The following is a 23,986-nucleotide window of genomic DNA, read 5'->3' as shown; positions in this document are numbered from 1 at the left end:
AGTGGGGAGGCCCCTGTCCCTCTGCTTGGGGGAGGGAGGGGGCAGACCCTGCAAGTCACGGGAGGGTCCCCTGGGGAGGGGCGTCTGAGCTGGGCCTTAGGGAGGGGAGATGGGAGCAGGCCCCTGCAGCCAGGCAGTGGATGCAAAGTGCTCTTAGCACGGGGCACAAGGGGAGTGCCGGAGGGGACAGAGCCAGGCTGCTGGATACTCGTCAGCTGCATAGGGTCCTCAGAGGGAAAAGGCCAGCTTTGCCCTGTGACTGTAGCAAGGCATTCAGCTCTCTGACCCTGCACCCTCTTCTCCCGGATGGCTTCACCACACTGGCCTTGCCTGGTGGCCGAGAGGATTCGTGGTCATGTCCGCCAAGGGCTCACCTGCCGTGTCTATTATTAAGCAATTTGGACTTTATTCCCAGGTCTATGTTTCCAATTAAAAAAAAAAATTAGCAGAATTCTTTTTATTCAATGAAAAGTTTCCCCAGAACCTCTATTGGATAAAAGCCTGGGCCAGGGGAGCCTTGGGGTCCGAGCGGGCCAAGTAGACCAGGAGGCTGGCTCAGGGTGCCTGGCCTCTGGGGGCTCCAGCATAGACTGTTGTTCGGTGCTCTCAGCCCCAGCCTGGCCACCGAGCACCCTCAGGGTATGAGAACGAGGCCCAGGATATGTCCAGCGAACATTTTTGAACAAATCCCTGGGCCGGGCCTGGGCTGGGTGTTGCACTCACAGGTGGTAGGGAGGGCAGAGATGCAAGCTAAGATTTTCAATGAGGCTTGGTGAGCCTGTGCCCAGGGGACGCAAGCACTTAGGACCAGGTGGACTTCTAGGCTGCCTGGAGGCAGCAAGTGCATGGGCCGCGGGGAAGGGTAGTAAGAGTGAGCTTGGCAAAAAAGCTGGGAAGAGTGTTCAAGGCAGAGGGAACAGCATGGGCGAAACACAGAAGCATGCCGCGGCACAGTGAATGGGAGGACCGAAGCAGTTCAGTCCCTCGAGACAGGAAATGGAAAGGGGGGAATAAGAAAGAAGGGAGCCGGGTTCTCCCTTGGGTGCTGCATTGGGGCAGGGTGGTCAGCACGGCCTTGAGATATGCCTTCCCACCCCCTCCCCACCCTGGCCCCTGCAGGTCCTGGTGGCTGACATTGAGGCGAACATACCTGTGACCTATGGAATTGGCAGCCAGAGGGGAACGACAGCACTAGCTGTCAATTCATAGGTCAGAGCCCTGTGCACTCGGTCTCGGCAGCCGCCAGCAGTCCGCCTCCCTTTGCCATTTCGGGCCTGGGTCTCAAGCATCGCCGTGATGGGCCCCCAGGGGGTCTGCTGGGTGGTGGGCACCTCGCCTCCTCTGCAGGTCCTGGCCCCCGCCCCAAATAACAGCAGCCCCACTGGAACCAGTGGGCACTTCCACATGGAGTTGCTGTTACAGGGGGCGGGTGCCGACGGGAGGCCAGGCGCTGGAGAACGGCACCTCCCCTGGGGTAGGGATGCTTGGCACTCCCCCACATGCCCACTGGGTCTTCCCGGCCCCAAGTCCACAGGCTTTTTATTGGGGTTCCTTATCATCTGGGCCCACGCCTGGAGCCCCGTCTGAGGCCAGTGCTCCTTGCCCGGGCGAAGTCCAGGCTCAACCCCAAATCTGCCTCATAAAGCCGGGAGGGGCACAGATTTACAATCCTCAGCAGCCTTTGCCCGCCCTGCTGCCCCCACACCCTCTGTCCCAAAGTTCCCTCGTTTCCTTGTTTCGATCCCAGTTGGAGCTGGCCCCCAGGTTCAGATTTGGCTTTCGCAGCCTCCTGCCAGTGCCCTTTGTCCACCCTTCCTGGGCAGCCCCGGGGCGGGGGTCGCTGCCAGCTTCCACGGCCTCTGAGGGCCCAGTTTCATGAGGGTGGCCTCGTAGGAGAAGAGGGACAAGGGAGGGAGGAGGGAGAGTGAGGCAGAAAGTGGTTAAGAGAGGAAGATGACAGGGGAGCACAGAAAGCAGAGCCCAGAAAGGGAGAGAACATAGGGAAAGAGATGGTGAGGTGGAGGCGAAGGATGTGAAGATGCCAAGGGTGATGTGCAAACCTGCGGGCTGCGGGCTGCGGGCTGCGGGCAGGCAGTGAGCTGCCACCCATCGGAGAGACGCCCGGCACTGAGGTGGCCCGGGAGCCAGCAGGGTCTGGGAGCTGGGTGACCTTGAGTAAGCAGGGTGCCCTCTGGGCCACTGTGGCTCCTCAGATGCAAATCGGGGCTTGTGAGGGCCTCCCACCCACTGGCCCAGAGCCAGTGGGAAGCACCCCTCCCTTCCACCTGGGGGCCTGGCCTGGGGTCACTGTGCTGGCCTGGAACCCTGGGGACCAGGGCTCTCTCCTGCAAAGTGAGTCCTCCTCCCCTTCCTCGGGCCTGAGGCTTTAGGACAACCTCCAGGACAGTCAGTCCTGCCCGAGCCCCAGCCAGGCATCCTCCCCAAAGCTTCTGGGGAGGAACAGCGCTGGGCCTTGGAGCTTTTAAAGTGGAGCCAGGTGGTGGAGACAGGCCCAAGGAGGCAGTGGAGGCTGCCCGAGCTTACAGGGCAGGGCCCAGGGTCCACCCTATCCTGGCAGCCTCCCCAAGGAGTGCAGACAAGGTGGGATTGGGGGGGGGGGCGGTCCCCAGGCAGGAGTCTTGCTGCCTAGGTGGACAGGCCTGCAGGTGAGGGCGCCAAGGCTAACTACAGCCCCCCACAAGTCCAGTTGCCCCCCCATCCTCCACTGTCTGGGGTTCAAGTGCTGGGCCCTCAGGGTGACAGGGATGCTCCCTCCAGGAGGAAATCCTGGCTCTTTAGAGCTGGGCAGCTCTGAGAACTGCTGCTCTGGGTCCTCATTGCGCAGGTGGAAACTGAGGCCAAGAGTGGGCAGGGGCTCACCTGGTCCACCCAGGTGTTCAGCTCCCCTCCTTCCTTCCTCAGAGGGGCCAGTGACCTTGCAGAAAGGTGCGGGGGTGGGGGCAGGGGACCCCCGGGCTCTGCAGTGCCTGGGGGCAGAGGGGCTACCCGGGGAGGCTCTTACCTGGGTGCCTGGCTGGCCTTCGGGGTATGAGGAGGAAGTGGGGTGCGCGGGGCCCAGCCGCCTTTTGAGCCGTTGGCCCAGCCCCTGGCAGCGGTTAATGATTACCTGGCCACCATCAATGTGGACTGCGAGTGCAGTTCGAAGGGCACAGAACCCTGGACTATGCCCAGGTGGGGCGGGACGGGTTCCAGGAAGCCTTGGGTGGGGCCCCTTCTCTCCCTCGGGTGGCAGCAGACCCCAGCCGGCCGCCGCCTCATCTCATGGAGCCGGGTTGCCCCCACCTCCCACTCCCCGCCAGCCCCGCGCCCACCCAGCGTGGGCCTCCCACCCTGCTCAGACCTTCCTTGCTGAGTGGGGACATCTGGGTGAGCCTGTCTAACCAGACATCTACAGAAGACCCACAAGGCAAGGGCTCACCAGTTCTCAGGTGACTCCTTCGGAGCCTGTTTCCCCACCCGCCCAACCCACCCGGGGGCGCGATGAGGAACTGCGCCTTTCTTGTCCACAGAAAAAGGTCTATGGGGGGAGTGATTTGGGGTGGGGGAGGGAGAAAATGGATGGTTCCTCAATCCCACGTGAGTTCTATATAAATGTATAAATGTAGCTTACAGGGCTCCTTGCAGCTGCGCCCAAACACTCCTCCCACCTCGGATGTCCCAGAACTGGGATCCCAGGGCAGGGTTTCCAGCCACCCTAAAAGCCTTCGCCGGAGGGTGCCAGGACTCGGCTGTCCCTGGGTCAGGGTCGTGTGACCAAGCCTGAGTCTGCCTGGGGCGCCCCACAGACCCGCTCCTGCCCAGCATCCTCCCCTTGCACCCGGCCCCAGGGCGAGGCTGGATCTTAGGGTCCTGGGGGCAGAGAGCCGGATCTGAACCGAGAACTGTGGTTGGGCCGGGGGGCCCGTCCCTGCTAGGCTGCGGCGACCCCTGGCGGCGGCATGGGTGCTGCGGGGCGCAGAGGCGGTGGACACAGTTTATTCCACTTCATGCAGACACTGAGCCACGCGCTCAAGGAGCTTAAAAATAATACATCGAACCGCACGGTGTCTGCTCCCCACCTCCCCCCAAACATGGAGAGACACTTGGCTGAGTGGGGCCAGAGCCCAAGGGTCCGAGAGCCTCCGTCCTGGGACAAGGCAGCGGGTGGCCCAGGTGATGGTGAGGGCAGCGTCCTTTCTCCCCGGAGGAAAAGTGCAGAAACGGGGCCTGGGCCCCAAGGCTGGGAGGTGCCCACTCCCACAGGGACTGGTGCGGGCAGCCCGGGTGGCCTTCCCAGTGGCCCTGCCCTGACAGGTCCTGGCCGGCTCGGCTGCCATGGCAGCTTCTTGGGAGGCGCAGGAGCCGGCAGTGTCCCTGGGGTCGGCGGGGCTGCCGGGCAGGGCCGAGGTGGGGTGGCAGTGCCCCCAGGGTCCCGGACGCCCGGGGCTCAGTCCTGGGCCTCCTCCGAGCGCCACTTGAGAGCGTGGTCCTTGTGGGCGTCAGGCAGGATCTGGTTGCGCATGCCCCCAAGCAGGCTGGACGTGGCCTCCGTGGCCAGGATGAGGGGCTTCACCACGGTGGGGGGCAGCTGGCGGATCACGCCCCCGACGGCGCCTGTCAGCCCCTTCTGCTCGTGGCCCCGCGACGCCACGTCGCAGATGGTCTGAGCCGTGTCCAGGATGCCCTGTGGAGGTCAGAGGTCAGGGGAGGGGTCATGGGAAGGGCGGGGCATGCGGAGCCGGGAGATGGGGGGCAGGGGCCATGTCACCTCTCGCACGGTGTCGTAGGCCTTGGCCACGCCCTCTCGGAGGTCGGCCGGCTGCTGACCCCTGCGCAGGCGGCGGGCCGAGCGCTTGTCCTGCAGCGAGCGGGAGACGGGTGCGGCAGGGGACAGGATGTCATATACGGTCTCGGCTGTGGCCTGGGGAGCATGAAGCACACGGGGTGAGGAGGGCCAGCCTGGCAGTGCCCAGGCCCCCACGCTGGTCTTCGGGCATGAATAACGGACCCAGGCTGACCCAGGGGCCCTGGCCCTCTCAGCCTCATCTGCGCCAGCTGCACCCTTTGGCTCCCGCTCAGCCTTCGTCACCCCCCACCCCTGGCCTCCCTTCCTCCCCTTCAGCTGGAGCATGTGACCTCGAGGGGACTTTTCCTGAGCTTCCTGGGTCAGAGACATGGGTTAGGAGGTCTTCTCAGACCCACAGCTCCTCTTCCTGCTCAGTGCCACCTGCGGAGACTGGGTTGTGTCTGGCCTGGCACTGAGGCAGACAATCCCCCTGGCCTCTCTTCTCTGGGATTGCTTCTCCCTCTCCAAGATAAGGCCACAAAATGCAGCCTGATCCCTCCCAGTCGCGCCTGGAAGATGCACGCGGGGGCTGGGGAGTGCCCACCCACCTGGATGGCCTGCACCAGGCGGTTGCTAAGTTCCAGGGCGGCGGAGGCGGTGGATGAGCCAAAGGAGGCAGCCCCTCGCTGCAAGCCCCGCATGAGGCGCCCATCCTTCCGGTACTGCTCGATGGGCAGCCACAGCAGGTCCCGGAACCCTTGGACTGGTGGGGAGAGGCCTGTCAGAGGTGCCCCAGACGGCTCGGCCACAACCCGGCCTGGCTTTTAGGACCTCCTCCACGTCCCCCTAAGGACAGTTTCTAGGCTGCCCAAATGTAATAGCAGTTTCAAGAGCCCCTCAAAGCCTGCCACTCACAGAGCTGGACAACTGAGTGCATGGGGCCCACGCCCCCCAGCAGTCCCGGCAGCTGGTTCTTGCGGATGTCCTGCAGCCACTCATTGAGAGCGTAGCCCAGCACCTTGTCCACACCCAGCAGTCTGGAGGAGGTGGGCAGGAGGAGAGAGTCACACTGAGGGGTCACAGAGCCAGGAGGACCCACTGTGGCCTGCCCTGCAGCAAGGGCACCCCGGCACTCCCCTCAGCCCCATCCCACCCTGGGCAGCGAACTGATTGTTCCCGTTGCACCCTGAGAGGCAATCACTTGGCCAAAACTACCCAGCCCGTTGGAACAGTGCGAAGGGATAACCGGGGACCCCGGCATGGGCTGGGGGTGTGGGGGGCTCACCCATGCCGACAGCAGAGTCTCTTCAGTTTCAGCTCGGAGCAGTTGAGCTGGGCCAGGCCGATGAGGAGGCCAGCAAAGGTGCCCTGGGGGAGGGGGACAGGGTTTGTGTGGCAGTGGGGTTGGGAGACATGCGGCCCTCCGCAGCCCAGGGGCTGAGGGTTCCTGGATGTAAAAACCCTGATCTCCTGTGCACTCGGGAAGGGCCTTCCCGGGACCCGAGAGCCCCCCACAGCCCCGCCTGCCGGCCCCGCGTACCACCTGGTCCATGGTGACGTGCTTGCCGTGGTAATCCAGCCAGATGGGCACCTCGGCCGTGAAGCGGAACTCCCTGCACGGGCCGGGGGGAAGGGGGGCCTCTGGTCACCAACACAGTCCCCTGCCGCCCGGCACCAGCCCCCAGGCGTCGGCCTACCTGAAGTAGATGGGCTGTTGCTCAGAACAGGAGCTGTGTCTGCTGACCCCCGCCGGGGTCCCCTGGAGGCTGGATGCCTCTGTGCTCTTGGGCTGCTCTTCCTGGGGGCTGCCCGGCTGGACTCGGGTCTCCGGGTGAGCTGGGGAAGGGAGGCCACGGACTGAGGATGGGACGAGGGATGGTCCGGGGGCCCGGGCTGGGCGGGGCGGCAGCAGGATGGGACGTTGCACCCCACCAGCCCAGCCTCTCACCCATGGCCAAGGTCTCCGCCGGGACCAGGGGATTGATGCTGGCCACCAGGCTGGTGAAAAAGTCCTTGAGGAAGAACAGGGCGTCCTGCGGGGGCAAATGCAGGGCGTGGGTCAGGGCGTGGAGGCCTGGAGGCAGCAGGGGTCCCCTGGGGCTCAGCCCTCTCCTGCCCACTCACCTGGTCCACGTTGAGCCGTAGGGGCATCAGGGAGACGCGGAGACAGCACTCGGGCCCACCCGCGTGGGTCGTGGGGGCCACGTGCAGTGCCTTGATGGTGAGCTGGGGCAGAAAGCAATCTCTGAGCATCTGCTGGCCTCCCAGGACTCCCGTGGGCCCCCTGCTCACCCAGCCAGCTCCAGCCTTTGCCCCTGCTGATCCCTCAGCTGGGCCCACCCCGAGCTCCCCCTCCGAGGTGAATGGGGGGGCACGCGTGTGCTGTGGCCCCAGAGCTGTCAGGCCCGGCCCCACAACCGGCTGCCCTACCATGTTGGAGTGGGCGCGCCGCGGCATCCGCTCGCTCGTGTGCAGGTACAGGAACTTGTTGATCTGGGAGGAGGCGAGGCGGTCACGGACCTCGAGCTCCTGTACAATGAACACCTGGCGGGACAGTGGTCGCTCCTCCAGCTCCTGGCCGGGGGCTGGGGAGCCCGGGGTGGGCTCCTCTGGGTATACCTCGTGCTGGAAGCTCACCTGAGGGTGTGGACAGAGGCCTGAGGGGGCAGGCTGGGGTCCAGACATAGAGGGAGGAGCTCAACCCGGGCCCTAGGGCCAGCAGGGTGCTGGGACAGGCTCCCGGGAACCTTCTCTAAGGCCTCTTCCTGGCCACGTCCCGCTCTGGGCACCTGACAGCAGCCCGAGCTCCAACTCAGCCTGTCCGGCAGGCACGTCACACTGAACTACTGGCCTTCCTCTAAATCTACCTGCCCCTTTCCCACTGCCTCCCCATCATGCAAGGGGTACCCGGCCCACTCCATTTCCCTAATGGTGAACCTGGGCTCCTCCCTTGCCTTCCAAGTGCTTTACCAGGTCTGACAGTTTTGCTTCCTCAAAGTTTTTGTAAAGTCCCTCTATAAGCCTTTCACCTGGTCTCACCATCACCTCCCCTGGATGGCCCCAGTGGGACCCTAACTCGCCTACTGCCACACTCTCCACAAACCCAGAGGGATCTCTGTAGAACAGAAGCCTGTCCCCCTCCCACATACCCCGCGCGCCCACTTCTGCCCAGAGCCTCCTCCTGGTTCTCCTTGCACAAACTCCTGGCAGGACAGGGCCTGGTGTCTCCCCCACCCCGGGCTCCCACCCCTTATTCCGGATGGGCCCACCGCACTGGCCTCGCCTCCCGGCCCCTTGAACATGCCAAGGCATTTCTTATCTGTAGGCCCTTTGCATCTGTAGCTTCCACTGCCCTTTACACAGCTGCTCAGCTGGCCTACCAGGTCTCAGAGCCCCTGGGCCACCCGCTGAGCTCTCTCAGCTCCTCTGGGACCCAGATAACACCCACTGTGGCTCCCAACAGATTTGCTTGTCATCTTCCCCCAAGTGGTGAGCCAGCACCCTGGGCTTGGGGCACATGCTCAGCCTGGGCTGGCATCATCTTACCAAGTGGTATCTCCATCTGCTCGAGTTCTCAGGTCAAAAGCCTGTGTCACCCTGAAATGCTCAGGCCTCACACTGCTAACCCAGCCGCAAAAACTTCTCTCCAGGATCTGACCTCCTTCCCTACCTGACTTGGACGCGTGGTGCTCACTCGGACGATGGCAGCCAGCGGGATCCCGGAAGAAGCCAACCCTGCCTTACCCCTCTTTAAAACCCTCTGGTTGGCCCCACAGTACCCAGAACCGCTTCCATGGTCTATAGGCTAGCATGACCTGGCTCAGGAAGTCTCCTGGGCCTCATCTCCTGCTGCTCTTCACTGCTCAGCCTCAGCCTCACCGGCCTCCAGGGATGGGCCTAACCTGCAGCCATGATGTTGTCCCCTCTGCCTGACAAGGTCTCTCCAGCTTGCTTCCTGAGGTCTTGGTTCAAATGGCACCTTCTCGGCCTCTCTCACCTCCCCTAGCACCCTTTCACCTGTTCCCTGAGCATTTAGCACCATTTGATTTACTACTTATATTTTACTGATTTATGCATTCTTCTGCTGGGCTCTTCCCACTACCATAAAAGCAACACAAAGGCAGGGTCTTTTGCGTTGTCCATTGCTATATCCAGCCTCTAGGACAATCTCTAGAGCACAGGATAACGGATATTCCATAAACATCCGCTGATTCAGTCAATGGACGTGGCCGGCAAAAGTTTCTGTGAAGTGCTGGTGGGGGAGTGAGGATGGGGTAGGAAGGACTCTGTGGCAATTCCCTGGCCCCCGGCCCTGCCCCCAGCTGGCCTCCGGCTCTCCCCGGCCCTCTGCGGCACTTCCCTGGCCCCCGGCCCTGCCTCCAGCTGGCCTCCGGCTCTCCCCGGCCCTCGGCTCACCTTGCTGAGCTGGATCTCCATGAGAACATGGTGCTGCCGCCCGCTGCCACCCTGAGTGCGCCAGGAGTTCTGGGGTCGGTTGGAGGAGCGAGATGGGGAGCCCCTGTGGCCCGTGAGGCCTTTTGCCCTGGGAAGTCGGGGGAAAATGGGACAAGCTGACTCAGAGGAACCCCTTTCCCTCCCCTTTCCTCAGAGCAGGGCTTTCAGTCCCAGGAGATGGGCTGGACTTGGTGCAGGACCTGCATCCTCTTCTCACCTGTGGCTGGGGTGGGGGCTGAAGTCCCGGCCCCCATAAAGGTGCCAGACAAGGGAGACCTCGCGCATCACCACACGGGTGCTGGGCACTGGGAAGTGGGCGGGTGGCCGCAGCAGGTCCGTGCTGCCCAGGGGCCGGGCGAAGTGGCCCTCCTGCACGACGATGGGGCCGGGATGCAGCTGCGTCACCACGGGCTCCCCGTCTCGGGGCTGCAGGACGGAGCAGATGGGTGCACGTGTCTAGACCACCTCATCTCCAAGTCCAGGCCCCACCCCCCAGACCCACTTTGCTTCTCCATGTTCCTCTCCTCCTCTGGGGCCACCATCCTGAGCCTCGGTCCAAAGGGTCTGCCAGGAGGGGCCTGGGTGCCACCTGCCCCTGCCAGCCCTGGCTCCCTGGGACTCGGTTCTCACTGGCATGCAATGGCGTGATTAGACATTCCCCTGGCACGGGGGGCTGGAGGTGAGCACCCTTTCAGTCCAATGCTCCCCCTTGCCCTCCCCACTAACTGGCCCAGCTCCTCTTTCTCCACCCCTCCCTGATGGCTTCCCCCTGCTCAGCCCGCCCACCACACACCAGGATGCCCAGGCCGGGGGCGTCGAGGATGCAGAACTCATCGCTGTCCAAAGTGTCTCCCTCCCCCTCCTCTTCTTTTTCATCTTCCTTTTCCTCCGAGGGGGACCCTGAACAGCCAGCGGGGGCCTCAGCGGGGGCGTGGGCCCCGCTCCCTTCACCTGGGAACAGGTAGACCGACACGGGCGAGGCCTGAGGGATGGGGTCACCTGCGGGAGAGAAAGCAGTCGGGGCATGCCGAGTGTGGGTGCCCGGCTGCCCGTGGCCCCAGAGCAGGGTCCTACCTGCCGGCTGGGCCGGCTCCCGCAGGCGGCGCTCCGTGTCAAGGAGGGCGTCAGCCAGGTCCCGCTGGTTGATGAGGGCGGACTCCACAGGCGGGGTGGCGGGCAGCGAGGCTGGGCTCTCAGAGAGCTGGGCGGGGCGGGCGTGATCCGTGAATGGTGGTGGGGTGGGTGGGGGTGCCCTGGGGATTCCCCCAACCCCCGGCCCCTGGGGGCCACGGCAGGGGAAGGGGCCTGGCTGAGCTCTGATGGCCTGTGCAGCCAGGCCTCACCTGTACCTTCTGGCCGGCGATCTCCGTGGGGCTGGGGGGCCGGGGTGGGGGGTGCAGGTCGCCCGCGCTCATTACGTACTGGAGCAGGTTGACCAGCAGGGCACAGGAGTCGGCACAGCTGTGCACGTGCAGCACATTGTTGGAGCAGCGCAGCTCGAATAGCGGCTGGCTCTGCAGGGTTGGGGGGTGTGTGTGTGGGGGCGTGTCAGGGCGGCCTGGGAGCCCTACCCTGGCTCTCCCCTCCCCCTTCTCCAGGCTGGGTCTCTCTAAAGTCTCACCGCCTGTTATCTCATTTCAGACGGTGGGGGAACTGCAGGGTTATCCTGTGTTTTCCCTGGACACTGCTGCCCTCTAGTGGCAGGGCTAAAACCCATTCATGCATTCATTCACCCAGCAAAACATTCACACCAGGGCCCTGGGAGCAGAGATGAGAAGGCAGGAGGGGGCTGAAGGCTCCCTCGGCCTTGGGATCTGCTCTTGGGACCCGGGTGATGGCCACACTTACCAGTTTGCCCTCAGAGTTCCCCTTCCAGGTTTTGATCACGAGCTCTAGGAGGTCAACGTCCAAAACGCAGACATAATCTGAAGCAGAAAGCGGGGGAAAGTTCTCACTGCTTCCTCACCCCCAGCCACTGTGCCCACCACCCGCAAAGGGGAGAATTCTGGCTTGTTTCTAGGTGTAGGGCACAGGCTCTGAGAACCCGGCCAGCAGCTGGGTGGTGCGTATCTGGCTGCTGTGGGGGTCACCGGGGCCTGGGGGCCCCAGGAAGGGAGGGAGCCCAGCACGGACCCTTGCTCACCTCGCCGCAGATCCAGGGTCTCCACCCCACACTTGGTGGACAGGTACAAGGCGGAGTCATCGAGGATGAACCTGGGAGGGAACAGGGCTGAGAAGGGCAGGCGGCAGCTCCATGGGGGCCGGGACAAGGATGGGGCTCTCCAAGACAGGTAGAGCTGACAAGGGGCCCCCAGGGGGCACAAGCTCATAAGAAGCTGAAACATGACCCCCCATGGCCTCAGTGCCCTTGTCATAACCAAGGGGAGAACGAGTCTGGCTTCCCACGGTGCCAGCCCCCAAGCTGTCGGTGCTTAGGACTCGTGCACGTGGGCTTGGCCTAGGGCAACGCCTCCAGCTCTCAAAGGACTCCCAGCCCTGCCACTTTTCTCCCCAGCGGCCCTGATCCTCCCAACCCCTCTCCTCCCGGTTCTCCTTGTCTTTCTCGGACAGCCCCCAGACAACCAGGTTACCAGAGAGAGTGAACTCTTTGGGGGTTCTGAGTTGGAGGCTCCGACTGCTCTCCAAGAAGGTGCAACCAATTTGTTTTCCTGAGGGAAGGACCATCATCCCGAATGTACAGAGAGGCTGGGAACCAGGCCCCAGGACACAAGAGTAGGGCAGGGGCCCTGGGCAACGGCTGCTGAGGGCTGGCTGGGGAGGGATGGACGGATGGACGCGGGGACAGGGTGGGGACAGCCACCATACCTCAGTAGGAAGGTGGAGGTGTCCATGACGATGTTGCTGGACACGGTGAAGGTCTCGGCAGTGAGGAGGACGCGCGCGGGGAGGTACAGCGGCCTGCGGGGCACATTCCGGCTGGGGTAGGCGCCCCCCGGCCACACGCCGGTCCCCCAGCCCAGCCGGCCCGGCCTGAGTACCTGTAGTCCACGGCACAGGAGAACAGGTGCGTGTGCAGCACGGTGAGCACTGTGGGCGGCAGGTAGCCCAGCACGGGATCATCCAGTACATCCAGGAACTCCAAGAGCTTTGAGGGTGAGGACAGGAGGGGACCCTGAGGATAAGGTAACTTCTCCCTGCTCTGGCGTCTGCCTGCCATGCAGCAGCCCAGCCCCGAGGCCGTCGGCGATCTGCCATGCCCCTTGCCTTGCCAGGGGGCTCTGGCCCCCTCCCAGCCCTGGGCTATTACCTGGGAGTACCAGCTCTGTTCAGGCAGGGCCATGTAGTGGCGCAGGGTGGCTCTGTGCAGCCGCAGGGTCACCAGGAATTCCTGGGGGTGGGGGTTGGTGTCAGGGCAGTGGGGTCACGGCCCGCTGCCCTGGCCAGGTGGGCGGGCAGCAAGCAGGGGCCGCTGTACCTTGACGTTCTTGTGGGGGTCCAGGTGGATGCGCACGGCAGAGGACAGCATGCGGGCGCCCTGGGGGCCCGAGGCTCCCCGCTCAGCCACCCCTTCCTCTGATGGGTAGATGGTCAGGGCCAGCTGGGCCGGGGGCGTGAAGGTGGGCAGGTCCAGGCGGCTGGGCAGCGGGTAGTCATCCACGGCCGCTGGGGAGCAGGGGCCAGGTGAGGGCCTGCTAAGTGCTGGCCATTGACGCCACCCAGAGCCCCCAGCCCTCCTGAAAACCCTCTGCTCCTGACCAGAGGCCCCGGAGCCCCAGCCCCATACCTTGGTGGTACAGTTTGGCCTTCTCGACTTCCAGGCAGAAGTATCCAAACCCTGGCTGTCCTCGGTACTGGGAGACGCTGAAGAGGGTGCCATGTTCCACGTCCAGTACCAGCTCTCCATGCGTGGCCTCCAGCCGCCTCCCGCCGTCGCCCTGCAGATGTAGGCCCACCGATACAGCCGGGTCTTGCGTGGCAGACCTCCCACGCTCAGGGCTGAGGGGCTCCGGGAGCCCTGGCCTGACTGGGGTCAGCTCCTCTCGCCACCAGACCCCACTGGAGGCCTTGAAACCCCACTTGTCTCTGATGCCCAGCAGGAAGGATAGCCTCCTAGGCTTAAACGGACACTCCTTCTGACCCCCACAGCTAGCCGCACTCTGCACACAGTAAGGGCTGGCCAGTGGCTGATGGGGTGCGATGGATGGGAAGGGATGGCGTGTGTGGGTCGGTGGGTGGCCGGGCAGCTGGCTGTGCAGTGAACCGCTCGCTGGAGCGCCCAGGCTTTACGTCCCTACCCTTCCCAACCGGAAGCTGCTCACGCTTTCCTCGCTCTCCCTCCAGTGGGGACTCGGGACTGGGGCCCCCCCCCTGCACCCAGAAGCCCAGGAGGCGGGTCCCCATGTGAGAGGCGGCCCTCACCTTGGCCTCACAGAGGGCGGTGACCCGTCCCCGGACCACTGACACCAGCATGGAGAAGGTGCTCTGCGTGTGCGGGCCCAGGGGCTTAGGGGCCGGGGCGGGGGCAGCGGGGCCCAACGAGCCCACTGAGAAGAAGTGGGTGTCCTCATCCTCCGAGTCGGAGTCTGGGGAGATAAGGGCAGGGCAGTGGGAAGGAGACCTGGGAGGGCCACCCCCCCCAGATCCAAGGGGTCCCCGGCCCCACGCTCCCTTCCACCCAGCGGCAGCAGCCCTCCTACCCAGCTTGAAGGCCGACTTGCACATTTTGAAGTCGTCAGGCCACAACCCAGAGGGGCCCGGGAAGCCAGGAGGGTGGGTAGTGGGGCCAGGGGTGGGGAACAAGTCTGCAGGCTCCCACATGAGCAGGTCGTTGTTGATCCTGAGATGGAAGGATGGATGAGGTGAGGGGCCAGGCCTGGGCCCCCACCCTCCTCCCAGCTCTGTCCTGCACCCCCCCTCCGCCTGCCCCTCGCCACCCTGCCCGCCCCAGCCACCACCTGTTGTAGATGCTCTCGTAGACTTCCTTGCTGGGCAGGAAGATATGGGCACTGGGCAGGATCACTTCCAGGCTGCAGCGGGACAGAGCCAGGGTCCGGTTCTGGAAAGTCCTCATTTCCTCAGGGTCTCCTGGAATCACCATCTAGACAGGGTGAGGGGGCACCTGAATCTCAGTGGGTGAGTCCTGACATCCCTGGGCCCTGGGGTGCTGGGACAGGCAGTTGCTGCTGCAGGCTGGGCCTGCTCCAGGAACTTCACACATGTGCCCTCCCCAAAGCCTCACGGCAGGCCCGTGAGACTGACTTCACTCTGCCCACTTTACAGACAAGGAAACCGCACCACGAAGCTGGGTGAGTCCTTAAGGTGACGTGGCCCAGGAAACCCAGGCAGTTTGCCCCAGAGGCCCCGGGCAGCCTCTCACTCCACCCTCATTGCCTTCAGCGAGGAGGATGCTGGGACACAAATGCACACTGCTGAAGAATGGCCGAGAGCTCCAGGGCCCTGGTCCTCTCGACCAGTGCACCTCACGTCTGGGCCCCACAAGCAGGGGAGGCTCAGGCTACTGCCCAGCGACGGTTCAAGAGAAGAAATCCCCCCGGGTGCTGGGTCCCATCGCGCCCAGGTGGTCCCGGATCTCACCTCCTCTGTCTCGTACATGGTCCTCCTGGAGGAGAAGGGCGAGGGCTCAGGCTCATGCAGCTCGCAGGGACTCTCAGTCAACGACAGCTCCAGCTCCTCTCTCTTGTCCAGTGCCACCTCCCACTGCGTGCAGCTGAGCTGGGGGTTTAGCGTCACCACCACCCTGGCCGGGCACAGGGTGTCATTGGCTTGCAGGCCCCTGGCCCCTTGTTCCAAGCTGCCTCTGCTGCCCTCAGCAGAAGAGCCTTCCCTCTCCTGCCCAACTCCCCCCAAACCCCTACTTACTGGGGCAGAAAGTACTTGTGCCCAGGGGCCTTGGGATCTAGGGCTTTGGAGACTCGCAGGCAGGGAACAGGTGGCTTCTCTCCTTCTTCGTAGGTGCCTAGAGGGAACGGGATTGGTGGGGCGAAATAACCCTGTAGCATCTTCCCATCGCTTCCCCAATGCTAGGTCGGGCCAGGGTAAGGGCCTAGACCCCCTGAGGTGGCTGCCACCCTCTTGTGTGCCCCTGACTACAGAGGCCAGGGATGAAGGGACCATGCTGCCCAATGCCCAGCAGAGGCCAGGGTCTTCTCAAACTCTGACCTAAGGCCTCTTCCACAGCCCCAAGCCACTTCTCTCAGAGGCCCAAGCCCCCTGCCCCAGGTACTGTTGCCCAGAGGCCTCTTACAATGCAGGTCGGAGCAGACGAGCTCCAGGCGGGTTGGGGTGGGGGCACCAGGCCCAGAGCTCAGCTCTGACCGGAACTGGGGCTCGCTCAGCTCTAGCCGCAGGTGCTCGGCCCGCACGGCCCGGCCGGCCCACGGGTCCCGCTCGGGCCGCAGGTCAGCAATGGGGAAGCGCAGCCGCAGCGTGGCCCGAGGGGCTGAGAGCTGGACCACCATCTGCTGCTCGGGGGTGGGCAGGGGCTCCGTCTGGGGCGGGAGGGGAATGGGAGAGTCAGAGCTGTTATCAGAGCCCCCTCTGCTGAGATCAGAGGCTCCCTGCCCTGCCCGCCCCCATGGCTCGGCTGGGCAGCTCACCAGCAAACCAGCAGGCGCAAGGGGGGCGGTGGCCAGGTGCAGCAGGGCTGCAAGCCGGTCCAGGGCCCCCAGCTCCACGTCCGATTGGAAGTCAGCCAGCTCCAGTGCCAGCTCCGAGTGGCAGTGGCAGGAGGCTGGGCGCCGGGGTCGGCTCTGAGGATGAGGAAATACAGGGCAGCGAGGGCCGGGGCTGGGGGTCAGGATGTGAAAGGGCCTGTACCGTCCCCCCCCCCCCCGCAAAAGCAGACCACAGCCCCATGGTGGGGAGAAGAGCATGGGTGAGGGACCCCAGAGGGGCAGGTCAGGGGATTTGCAGGCCACCCTCACCACCCTGCCAGATACGGGTGACCAGGCTTGGTTACAGACTGAAAGCCAAGCAATACTTTGCAACTCCTGGCCTCAGAGGCCAAGCAGCAGTGTGCCATGTTGAGACAGGAAAGGGGCAATCGGGACAAGGAACAGCAGGTCCAAAGGATCCTCAGGAGGGCAAGGCTGGGCTTGGTTGCAGCAGAGGGTAAAGGGAAGGGAGCAGGCGAGAGACCAGCAGAGGGAAGCAATCCTGGGTGGGGGGCGGGCTACCTTGGGCACTCGGCGCAGCGTCTGCGTGTGGCGCAGGTGGGCGCAGGGCCGAGCTGAGGCTTGGGCGCTCGGGCTGCTGGGGAAGGTCAGGACCTGGGACAGCGAGGGAAGGTGAGAAGGTGCCACACGAGGCCCAGCCTCCCAGCCCTGCCGCCCCCACTCTCGCCCTCTGCCCTCACTTCCGTGTACTCAGGCTCCGGGGCGCCCCTGGGCCACAGGCACTCCAGCACCTCGAGCTGCCCAAAGTGCACTTCGGTGCTGGTGGTCTGCCGGCCCCTCTCGCCCGTCCGCAGCTCCCAGGACAGCTGCACGGCGGTGCCCGTCAGCCTGCAGGGAAGGAACCAGGCATCAGGGCTCGGGCTCGGGGGGGCTCGGGGGTGGGGGGGCTCGGGGCAGCCTCTCCTCGGGCCCCGGCCTCAGGCTTGTACCGGACATGGCTACAGGGACAGGCCTTCTGGAAGCGCGTCCGAAGGTGGTAGAAGTCGCGGGAGCCGAAGGGCCCGTCCTTAGCGGCATCAAACTCGGCAAAAAAGCGGGTGGTAAGGTCAGGCGTTCCAGCTGAGGGGGCGGGCATCTGAAGCAAGGTCAGTGTCACACCCCCAAAGGTCATCTTCAGCAGGGAGTCGGGGCGCAGGTTGTCGGGAACAGATGCGGGGGCCGCCTTGCCTGAGGGGACAAAGGCTTCACCACAGGCTCCCCAAGCTCAGGGGCACCCCAGGAGGGTGGTGGCTGGACTCTGGGCTAGGGGATGGGAGAAGTCCTGGCCCCCTGGACTGTGGGCAGCCAGGCCTGCCCATTGTGCGGCTCTGGCAGTGGGCTTGGCTGGGCGGGGGTGACACTGATGGGCCTTGCATCTGCCAGGCCCTCTGCCCAGGCTCCATCTCACTCTCTCAGGGTTGCCCAGAAGGATCGGAGGTGGTAAAAAGCACAGGAGTCATTCGGCCCCAGGCTGAGTGGCACACAGCAAGCCCTGACACATCAACCAAAACACAACATCCCAGCAAGGTCAGTGGCTCTTTTATCCCCTTTTTGTAGAAGGGGAAACTGAGTCAAGTCTCAAGGGGGTATTACTGATTGGTGGGAAATCATTGTGACTCTGAAACCTGGGTATCAAATCAAGTATGGGCTTTGTGCATCGCTGGAGGCCTCCACAGGCATCTGGCAACCGTAGTGGGGTGCCCCCAGCCCCTGGATCACCTTCCAAGGGGCCCCAACTCACTGGGCAGACGGGACTGGGCAGAGAAACGGCGGGAGGCCATGTCACTACCACTACGCACGGAGGAGCTCAGATCGACGTTGGACAGGGAAAGCTCAGAGAGGACAGAGGCCATGCTGCTCGTGAGGCCGGCCATGGAGAAGAAAAGGTCTACGGGGGAGGGGAGAGGAGTCAGGATGGCTCGGCCATGACTCCTGCACCCACATGAGCACCCCTCCCAGCTGCCAGGCCTGGCCCCAGACGCACCGGTGTTGTCCAGGTGGCCCAGGGAATCAGGGCCGAGCAGCTCGGCCCCAGTCCCTGCCTGCAGCTGCTGGTTCAGGTCCTGTTCAATCAGCCACAGGTCTTCAACCTCCAGCGGGCGGCTCTTGTTCAGCTTGTCAGTGTCGGGGTCTGAAGGGGAGGACACTTCAGTCCAGTGGGGCCAGCCCCTCCCCAGCTACCCCCACCCCTGGACTTCCCAGAGATCTCACCTGCAAGTTTTATAGAGCTGAACAGTCTCTGAAGCTGCTGGAGCTGCCATGGGGTCAAGAGCAGATGCAGGGAGCCCAGCTGCCCAACCACCTCCAGCTGGCGGCAGAAGAGGCAGCGATGGTGCCCACACCTCCATACCAGCCTCCTGAGAAGCCGCCACCCACCTGCCCTCACTCTGGGCAGGAGGTGGGAGGCTACCTGCCAGGCCCAGTTCTGTGACCAACTTGCTGTGTGACCCTGGGCTCAATTTGCCCTCTCTGAGCCTCAGTTCCTCCAGCTGCCCAGAAGGCAGTCATTCTCCCTACTCCACACCCTCCCCCACAATGACCACCTCTGTGGAATATCAGCCGGCGAGGAGTCCGAGGTGGGACACACTACCCACTTCTCCAGGGGCCCACCTTAGGGCCCGGAAAGGCCTCGTTCTGCTTCACCTTCACCGTCAGCTCCATGTACCCTGAGCAGCTACCGATCTGCGAGGAGGATTCTGGGAGCTCTTCCTGGGAGGTTAAGAGAATATGAGAAGATGGGTTAGAGATGACAGTGGTCAGAAAGGATGGGAGTGGGTGGAGGGCCAAGGACCAGAGAGGAGAAGGGCTCGAAGGAGAAAGGGACTCTGAGGACAGGAGGGTCAGCGAGCCCGGGGGTCGGCACACCTTTGTGGGGAGCTCCTCCAGGTGCAGGCTGAGCCCGGCCAGCTGCAGCAGCTTGTGTAGGAAGGCAGGTGGCTGGTGCACGTCCACGGGGGGCGCCTGGCCTGGGTCCCGCACTGCCTCGTCACAGTACTCCAGTCTGGGGAGCGGAGGGTCAGCCCAGGCCTGGAGCACCTCTCTCCACACAGCATTCTGATCTGGGGCCTGGGGTCAGGGAGCCTGGCCTGCAGAGCCTGTCCCCTGCTACCCAGGCCACCCCAGACCACCGAGTCCAGCCTGGATCCTCAGACTCCAGACCCCCAGGCACTCTGGGCGTGCCTCATCCCACCCTCCCCTGCAAACCAGCCCAGGCTCCCTAAAAAGCCCCCCACCCTGTGACACCCCACCCTCAACCCTTCTCAGGAGCTGAGGCTGGGGGGTGGGGGGTGGGGCAGGGTCTCCCCACCACCCCATCTTCCTCAAGCCACCCAGTCCAGCCCGCCTGGCCCTACCTTTGCAGATGGACCTCCACGGCCGTGCCGTGCTCCCCATCCCCAGGCACGTGCTCCACGCGTACAAGCGTGTTCAGCAGAGTCACCTTGATCCTCCGCAGCACTAAGGGAAACGGAGAACTTTCAAAGGATGGGACTATGGGGTCTGTGGGGCAGGAGGCCTGGCGACCGAGAGGGGCCTGCTCACCTGTCTCAATGGTCTGGGCAAACATCTCCAGCCCCTCCAGGGGCTGTGGTGGCTCCGAGGGCTTGGGTGGCTCATCCCGAAGGCACTCCTGGGCCAGCTGCAGGCTGGTTGTCATGCCTGAGGCCCAGCTCTGTAAGTCGGCAGCCCCAGGCCCTGCGGGTAAGCAGAGGGCGTAAGGGCAGGCTCCGGGGTCCCAGGCCTGCTCCCACCACCCACCCACACCTACCCGCACACCCACACTGACCTGGGCCCTGGCGGGGCTGCAGGGTGAGCTGGAGGCCCTCCACCCGCACGGTGCAGTGGTCGGTAAGTAGTGCAGCCCAGGGCACGGCCACCTCGATGGAGCCCACGAAGCCTTCCACCAGCTCCAGCGGCAGGTCCAGGGACTCCAGCACTTTGTTCACAGACTAGGAGCAGGCAGGGGGGCAAAGCTGGCTCAGGGACACCCCACAGCTGGTGTTCTCCCTGGCTGCTTCCCCAGGCCCTCCATATGCCACCTATAAGGCCTAACCTTGGCATATGCTGACCCGGACCCCTGGCCCTCTCCCCATCACCGCATGCTCCAAACACGCCCAATCCTCCAAGCCAGTTCAAGTGTTTCCTTCTTCATTCACTTCAAAAACATTTACTGAGTATTTTCTCTGTGCTGGGCACTTAAGTTACATGGGGAAATAAATTATCTGTATTCCCCACCCTGGCTGGGCTCCAGCCAAGGCGTCAGAGTGTAGTGGCAGGAGGCAGGGGAAAAAGGAGGCCCTCAGGAGGCAGGGAGGGCTGAAGAAGAACAAGAAGGAAGCCAGGGTTAGGATGTTAGAGTGCTCTGAGCATGGGTCTAGCGGATGCAAAGGCCTGGCAGGGTGCAATGGCATGGCTGGGGCACAAGGAGGGGATTGTCCAGTGGAGAGACAGGCAGGGGACTGCCCTGGCGCAGAGGGCACCCCAACTCCCAGCACTCTTGAGACACCAGGGTGAGTCCCTGGTTACACATGTCTGGGCTGGAGCTTACTGTAGCCTGCCTGCTCCCTCCCTGAGACCTGGCCATGCTGCATGGTGCCTCCCAGGAAATACTTGTGGGATCGGCGAATAAACCAACACAGAGTAGAGCTAGAAGATCCATGGGGGTCAGGTCCAAAATCCTCCCCCAGGAATCCACAGATGGGAAGAGGGGGAGGGTCTAGTTACCCAGGGTACTATGGGGTCTGAGACTACGATTCAGGCTTCTCTCCTCATGGTAGCCCAGGGTCCCCTGACACTCAGCCCCTTCTGGGGCCTTCAGGGTGGGAGCTGCAGGATGAGCAGTGGAAGCGAGGAGACCCATCATGAAAGCACCTGCATCCCACTAGGAACCCAATTTCTCTCTGGAGGCCAGCCCAGAAGCCAGAAGCCAATTCATCCCCAACAGGTGGAGAGGGTAGGGGAATGAGGGAGTGCTTTTTTTCCAGTAGAAAGGTGCAGACCAGAGGCTTGGGCCATTTCTTTAAAGCCAGTCTAAGAGCCTGAGGTCAGAGAGGTGAGAGGTGAGAGGTCAGAGAAGGCCTCCTGCACTGAAACTCACAGGCAAGAGGCTCCTTGGAGCTGCACCCATCTCAGAGTTTCTCCTCTTCCATCCCACTTGTGCTCAGGAAGGCCTGGCCTACTCCTAAAGCCCAGCTCTTCCAGGCCCCTCCTTATGGCCGGGCTGCCATATTACCCTTCCTGAAGCCTGGCACCCTGCCTGCCCTGCCAGACAACAGAGAAGCCCCGGACCCTACACCCACCCCAGCAGCTCGGGGCCTGGAGGTTGACCCAGTGCAGGTCTGGACTACAGCCTCTACTGAGGGCTCCTTGGAGGGCTTCTAGACAGCTCCCCACGTCAACCCGGCTGTGACTCACAGCCCCTCCCCAGCCTCAGACCCCCCGCCCTGCCTAGGGCCTGACCTCCCACCCTTCCCCCAGGGGCTCTCCTCCAGGCCCTGGTCCCGGCCCCTAAGCCCCTCCCTTCAACCCCAGCACGATCGGTCCCACTCTCCCCCAAGGCAGGAAGCGGCCAGGGCAGCAGTCGCACGAGGTGTTGATCAACAAGCGCTGACGCGCTCGTTGCCATCCACATCCGGAGGCGAACCCCACCCACGGGGCCCAGGATCGTGGGGTCAGGAGGTCATGGCACCATTTCCACAGGTGCCCTCGCCAGGGCTCTGGACCCCCACCAGCCGCCTCGGCCCTGGCGCGTGGAGACACCCCCGCCCCCCCCCACAGTTCCTCCGCCCCCTCCTCAACTCAGCCCCCAGCCTCGGCTGTGTGCTCATTCCGGCACTCCGGCTCTCCCGCTGCGAAGTGGGGACTGGGACCCCTTCCTGCCCGGCTTGCGGCTCCGGCGGGGACCTGTGGGCATCAGCTGGGGACCCCCGGGCGTCTGGCAAGGGTCGGACACCCCTGGCCTCTCCACGCCCGCCGTCGGGTCCCAACGCAGCCCCTCTCTGGTGCCAGGTGTGTGTGGTGTGTCGGGGACAGGGGGTGCTAAGGTGGCCGCGGCCCCGTCTCCGCGCCCCCCGGACTCCGGCTTAGCCCCTCACCCAGATCTCCAGGTGGATGTCCCGCAGGGCGACGCTGCCCTTGTACAGATCGAGGCTGAGCTGGTCCAGGCTGAGGTGTTCCTGGAAGAAGTGACCCAAGTAGTGTTGCAGCAGGTAGCGGCAGACTCGCTCTTTCACATAGTTCGACCACGGCCACCGCCATCGTGACATCTCGGTGACTGCCAGGCCGGGGCCGTCTCCGCTCGCCCGGGGCCCGCGATCCCCGCCCGGCTGCTCGCTTCACTAGAGCCCCCGGCTCGCCCCGGCGCTTCTCTCAGCGCCAGGCCGCGCCCCCGGACGCCCAGCCACGTCCCCCACGCTCACTGCCATTGGCCACTGCAAAGGGCGAGGCCTGCTGATTGGCTGTGGGGGGCGGAGCCTCCGCGAACGAAAACGAGACTGGGTGCTTTGCATAATAAAGTGCGCCCAATTGTGATTTACGCTTGCGTGTAAACACCGTGTGGGCGGGCCCTTACCCGCCGGGTACGGCCTCTAGGAAGGCTGTGGCTGGAGGCGCCAGTCCCGCAAAGGAATGCGCATGTGCAGTTTCGTTAAACTACTTTAGGTAGTTGGAGAATGATTTAAAGGGACACTATCCCCTCAAACTTCATGGGGGCGGGGGGAGGCAGCCTGCGACCCTCAGCCCGCATCCGTGGAAAGGATGAAGTCAGTAAACATTTGCATTTTACAAAACGGCTCACCATTCTGGGGTCTCTGCATGATCTCTTCTAAGCCTTATAAAAACCTTCTAAGGTAGGGATATTGTCACCAATTTACAGCTAAGGTAACTGAGATTTTGAAAAGTTGCCCCGAATCTTTTTTTCTATTTTTTTTTCTCCACTCCCCGCTGTGGAATGCTCAGGAGGAGATTAGCAAACCCTTCTCTCTGCAGTTGGTCAGGCTTGGGGCCCCTCCCTGAAATAATAATAATAGCTTTTCATGTCAGTAATCCTCAAATCAATAAAGAATGGAATCTAATTCCCTAGGGCAGGAGTCCTTTGTTTTTAGACAGCCTGTAAGTTAAGAATGGGCTTTACATATTTAAATGGTTGGAAGAAATCAAAAGATGTCATAACACCTGGCAATTGTAGGCAATTCAAATTTCAGTGTCCATAAATGAAGTTTTAGCGGAACACAGCTGTACTCATTCATTTAAGCATTGTCTGTGGCTGCTTTCTTGCTACGGTGGCAGAATTGAGTACCTGAGATCGAGGAGGTCTGCGAAACCTAAAATCTTTATCATCTAGCCACACAAAGCCTTGTGCATTCTGAGTGATTTTCAGGATATCCACAGGAAGTTACGATTTTACTTTCGCTTTACTGGGGGAGGTGGTGCCCCTGTGAGAGCCTGTTTCATGCCCCCCACCCCACCCCCAGAACCTGGATTGCAGGAGCTGAACCACCTGCAAGAGACCAAGGAGCAGCCTCGGAGGGAATTTCAGGAAACATGGGGAAGACTGCATTCAGGGAGGCAGGCTGATAGGACATCCTCTCCGAAAATGCTTGTGGAGGGAATCCTGAGGTCTCTCTGCCCCCCCACGTTATGTCAGGGGCAGTGTCGTGTCAATCAAATGTTTATTAAATTAGTAAGCATACAAATGACAATAGAATAAGTGGAGCCCATGTGATGTCCTAGGCCCTGGACCTGCCACATCACGTGTGTTAGCTCATCAGCACCTTGTTGTACACTCTCATGAGGGAGGCACTTTTATCAAATATCCCCGTTTTACTGAGGAGGAAACTGAGGCCACTTCTCTGTCTCCTTCCGCTGAAAGGCAGTGGGATTCTCCTGAAGCCCTGGAAAAGTTATCCCTGAGACCAGTCATGAGGAGGCCCTTGGGATGCACCAAGTGGAGAGATTGGAGACAGCTCCTTCCCAGATCCAGGTTCTGGGGGTGGCAACTCCCCGAGTTGGCTTCCCTGCAGGCTGCGCACTCGAAGGTCGCTCGATGTAACTCAATGACTCTTGGTTACATCTGTCTCTTAGGAGTTGGTGCCTGTGAGTCCATTCCTGGGCC

The 23,986-nt window shown here is 62.9% G+C and overlaps 1 protein-coding gene across 4 annotated transcripts; it reads right to left on the bottom strand.

Annotated features, from left to right (window-relative positions):
* Positions 1 to 3,980: 3,980 nt before the first annotated feature.
* ATG2A (autophagy related 2A) lies at positions 3,981 to 22,254 on the bottom strand. 4 transcript variants are annotated; one of them, XM_077115792.1, is made up of 42 exons: positions 21,969 to 22,254; positions 19,661 to 19,823; positions 19,417 to 19,569; positions 19,230 to 19,332; positions 18,742 to 18,877; positions 18,487 to 18,585; positions 18,088 to 18,184; positions 17,861 to 18,007; positions 17,618 to 17,764; positions 16,827 to 17,064; positions 16,578 to 16,725; positions 16,399 to 16,491; positions 15,820 to 15,972; positions 15,468 to 15,711; positions 15,083 to 15,179; positions 14,798 to 14,960; positions 14,158 to 14,300; positions 13,900 to 14,039; positions 13,622 to 13,785; positions 12,987 to 13,137; positions 12,678 to 12,865; positions 12,510 to 12,590; positions 12,241 to 12,347; positions 12,068 to 12,160; positions 11,833 to 11,910; positions 11,385 to 11,455; positions 11,090 to 11,166; positions 10,585 to 10,755; positions 10,316 to 10,442; positions 10,035 to 10,240; positions 9,459 to 9,667; positions 9,203 to 9,329; positions 7,217 to 7,423; positions 6,911 to 7,012; positions 6,735 to 6,819; positions 6,484 to 6,622; positions 6,327 to 6,399; positions 6,072 to 6,154; positions 5,702 to 5,823; positions 5,395 to 5,549; positions 4,769 to 4,921; positions 3,981 to 4,684 (listed from the first exon to the last, which is right to left on the bottom strand). In XM_077115792.1, the coding sequence occupies exons 1-42, from the start codon at positions 22,137 to 22,139 to the stop codon at positions 4,448 to 4,450; spliced, it is 5,841 nt and encodes a 1,946-aa protein (XP_076971907.1). In that variant the 5' UTR covers positions 22,140 to 22,254; the 3' UTR covers positions 3,981 to 4,447. The 4 variants fall into 4 exon arrangements, with proteins under 4 accessions (XP_076971907.1, XP_076971910.1, XP_076971911.1 ...); XM_077115795.1 differs by having other exon boundaries at positions 18,088 to 18,130; XM_077115796.1 differs by lacking the exon at positions 11,833 to 11,910.
* Between the last annotated feature and the right edge of the window lie 1,732 nt (positions 22,255 to 23,986).

Source organism: Tamandua tetradactyla, chromosome 9 (genome assembly GCF_023851605.1).
Source record: "Tamandua tetradactyla isolate mTamTet1 chromosome 9, mTamTet1.pri, whole genome shotgun sequence".
Classification (NCBI taxonomy): domain Eukaryota; kingdom Metazoa; phylum Chordata; class Mammalia; order Pilosa; family Myrmecophagidae; genus Tamandua; species Tamandua tetradactyla.
This window is presented reverse-complemented; position numbering and strand designations above follow the sequence as displayed.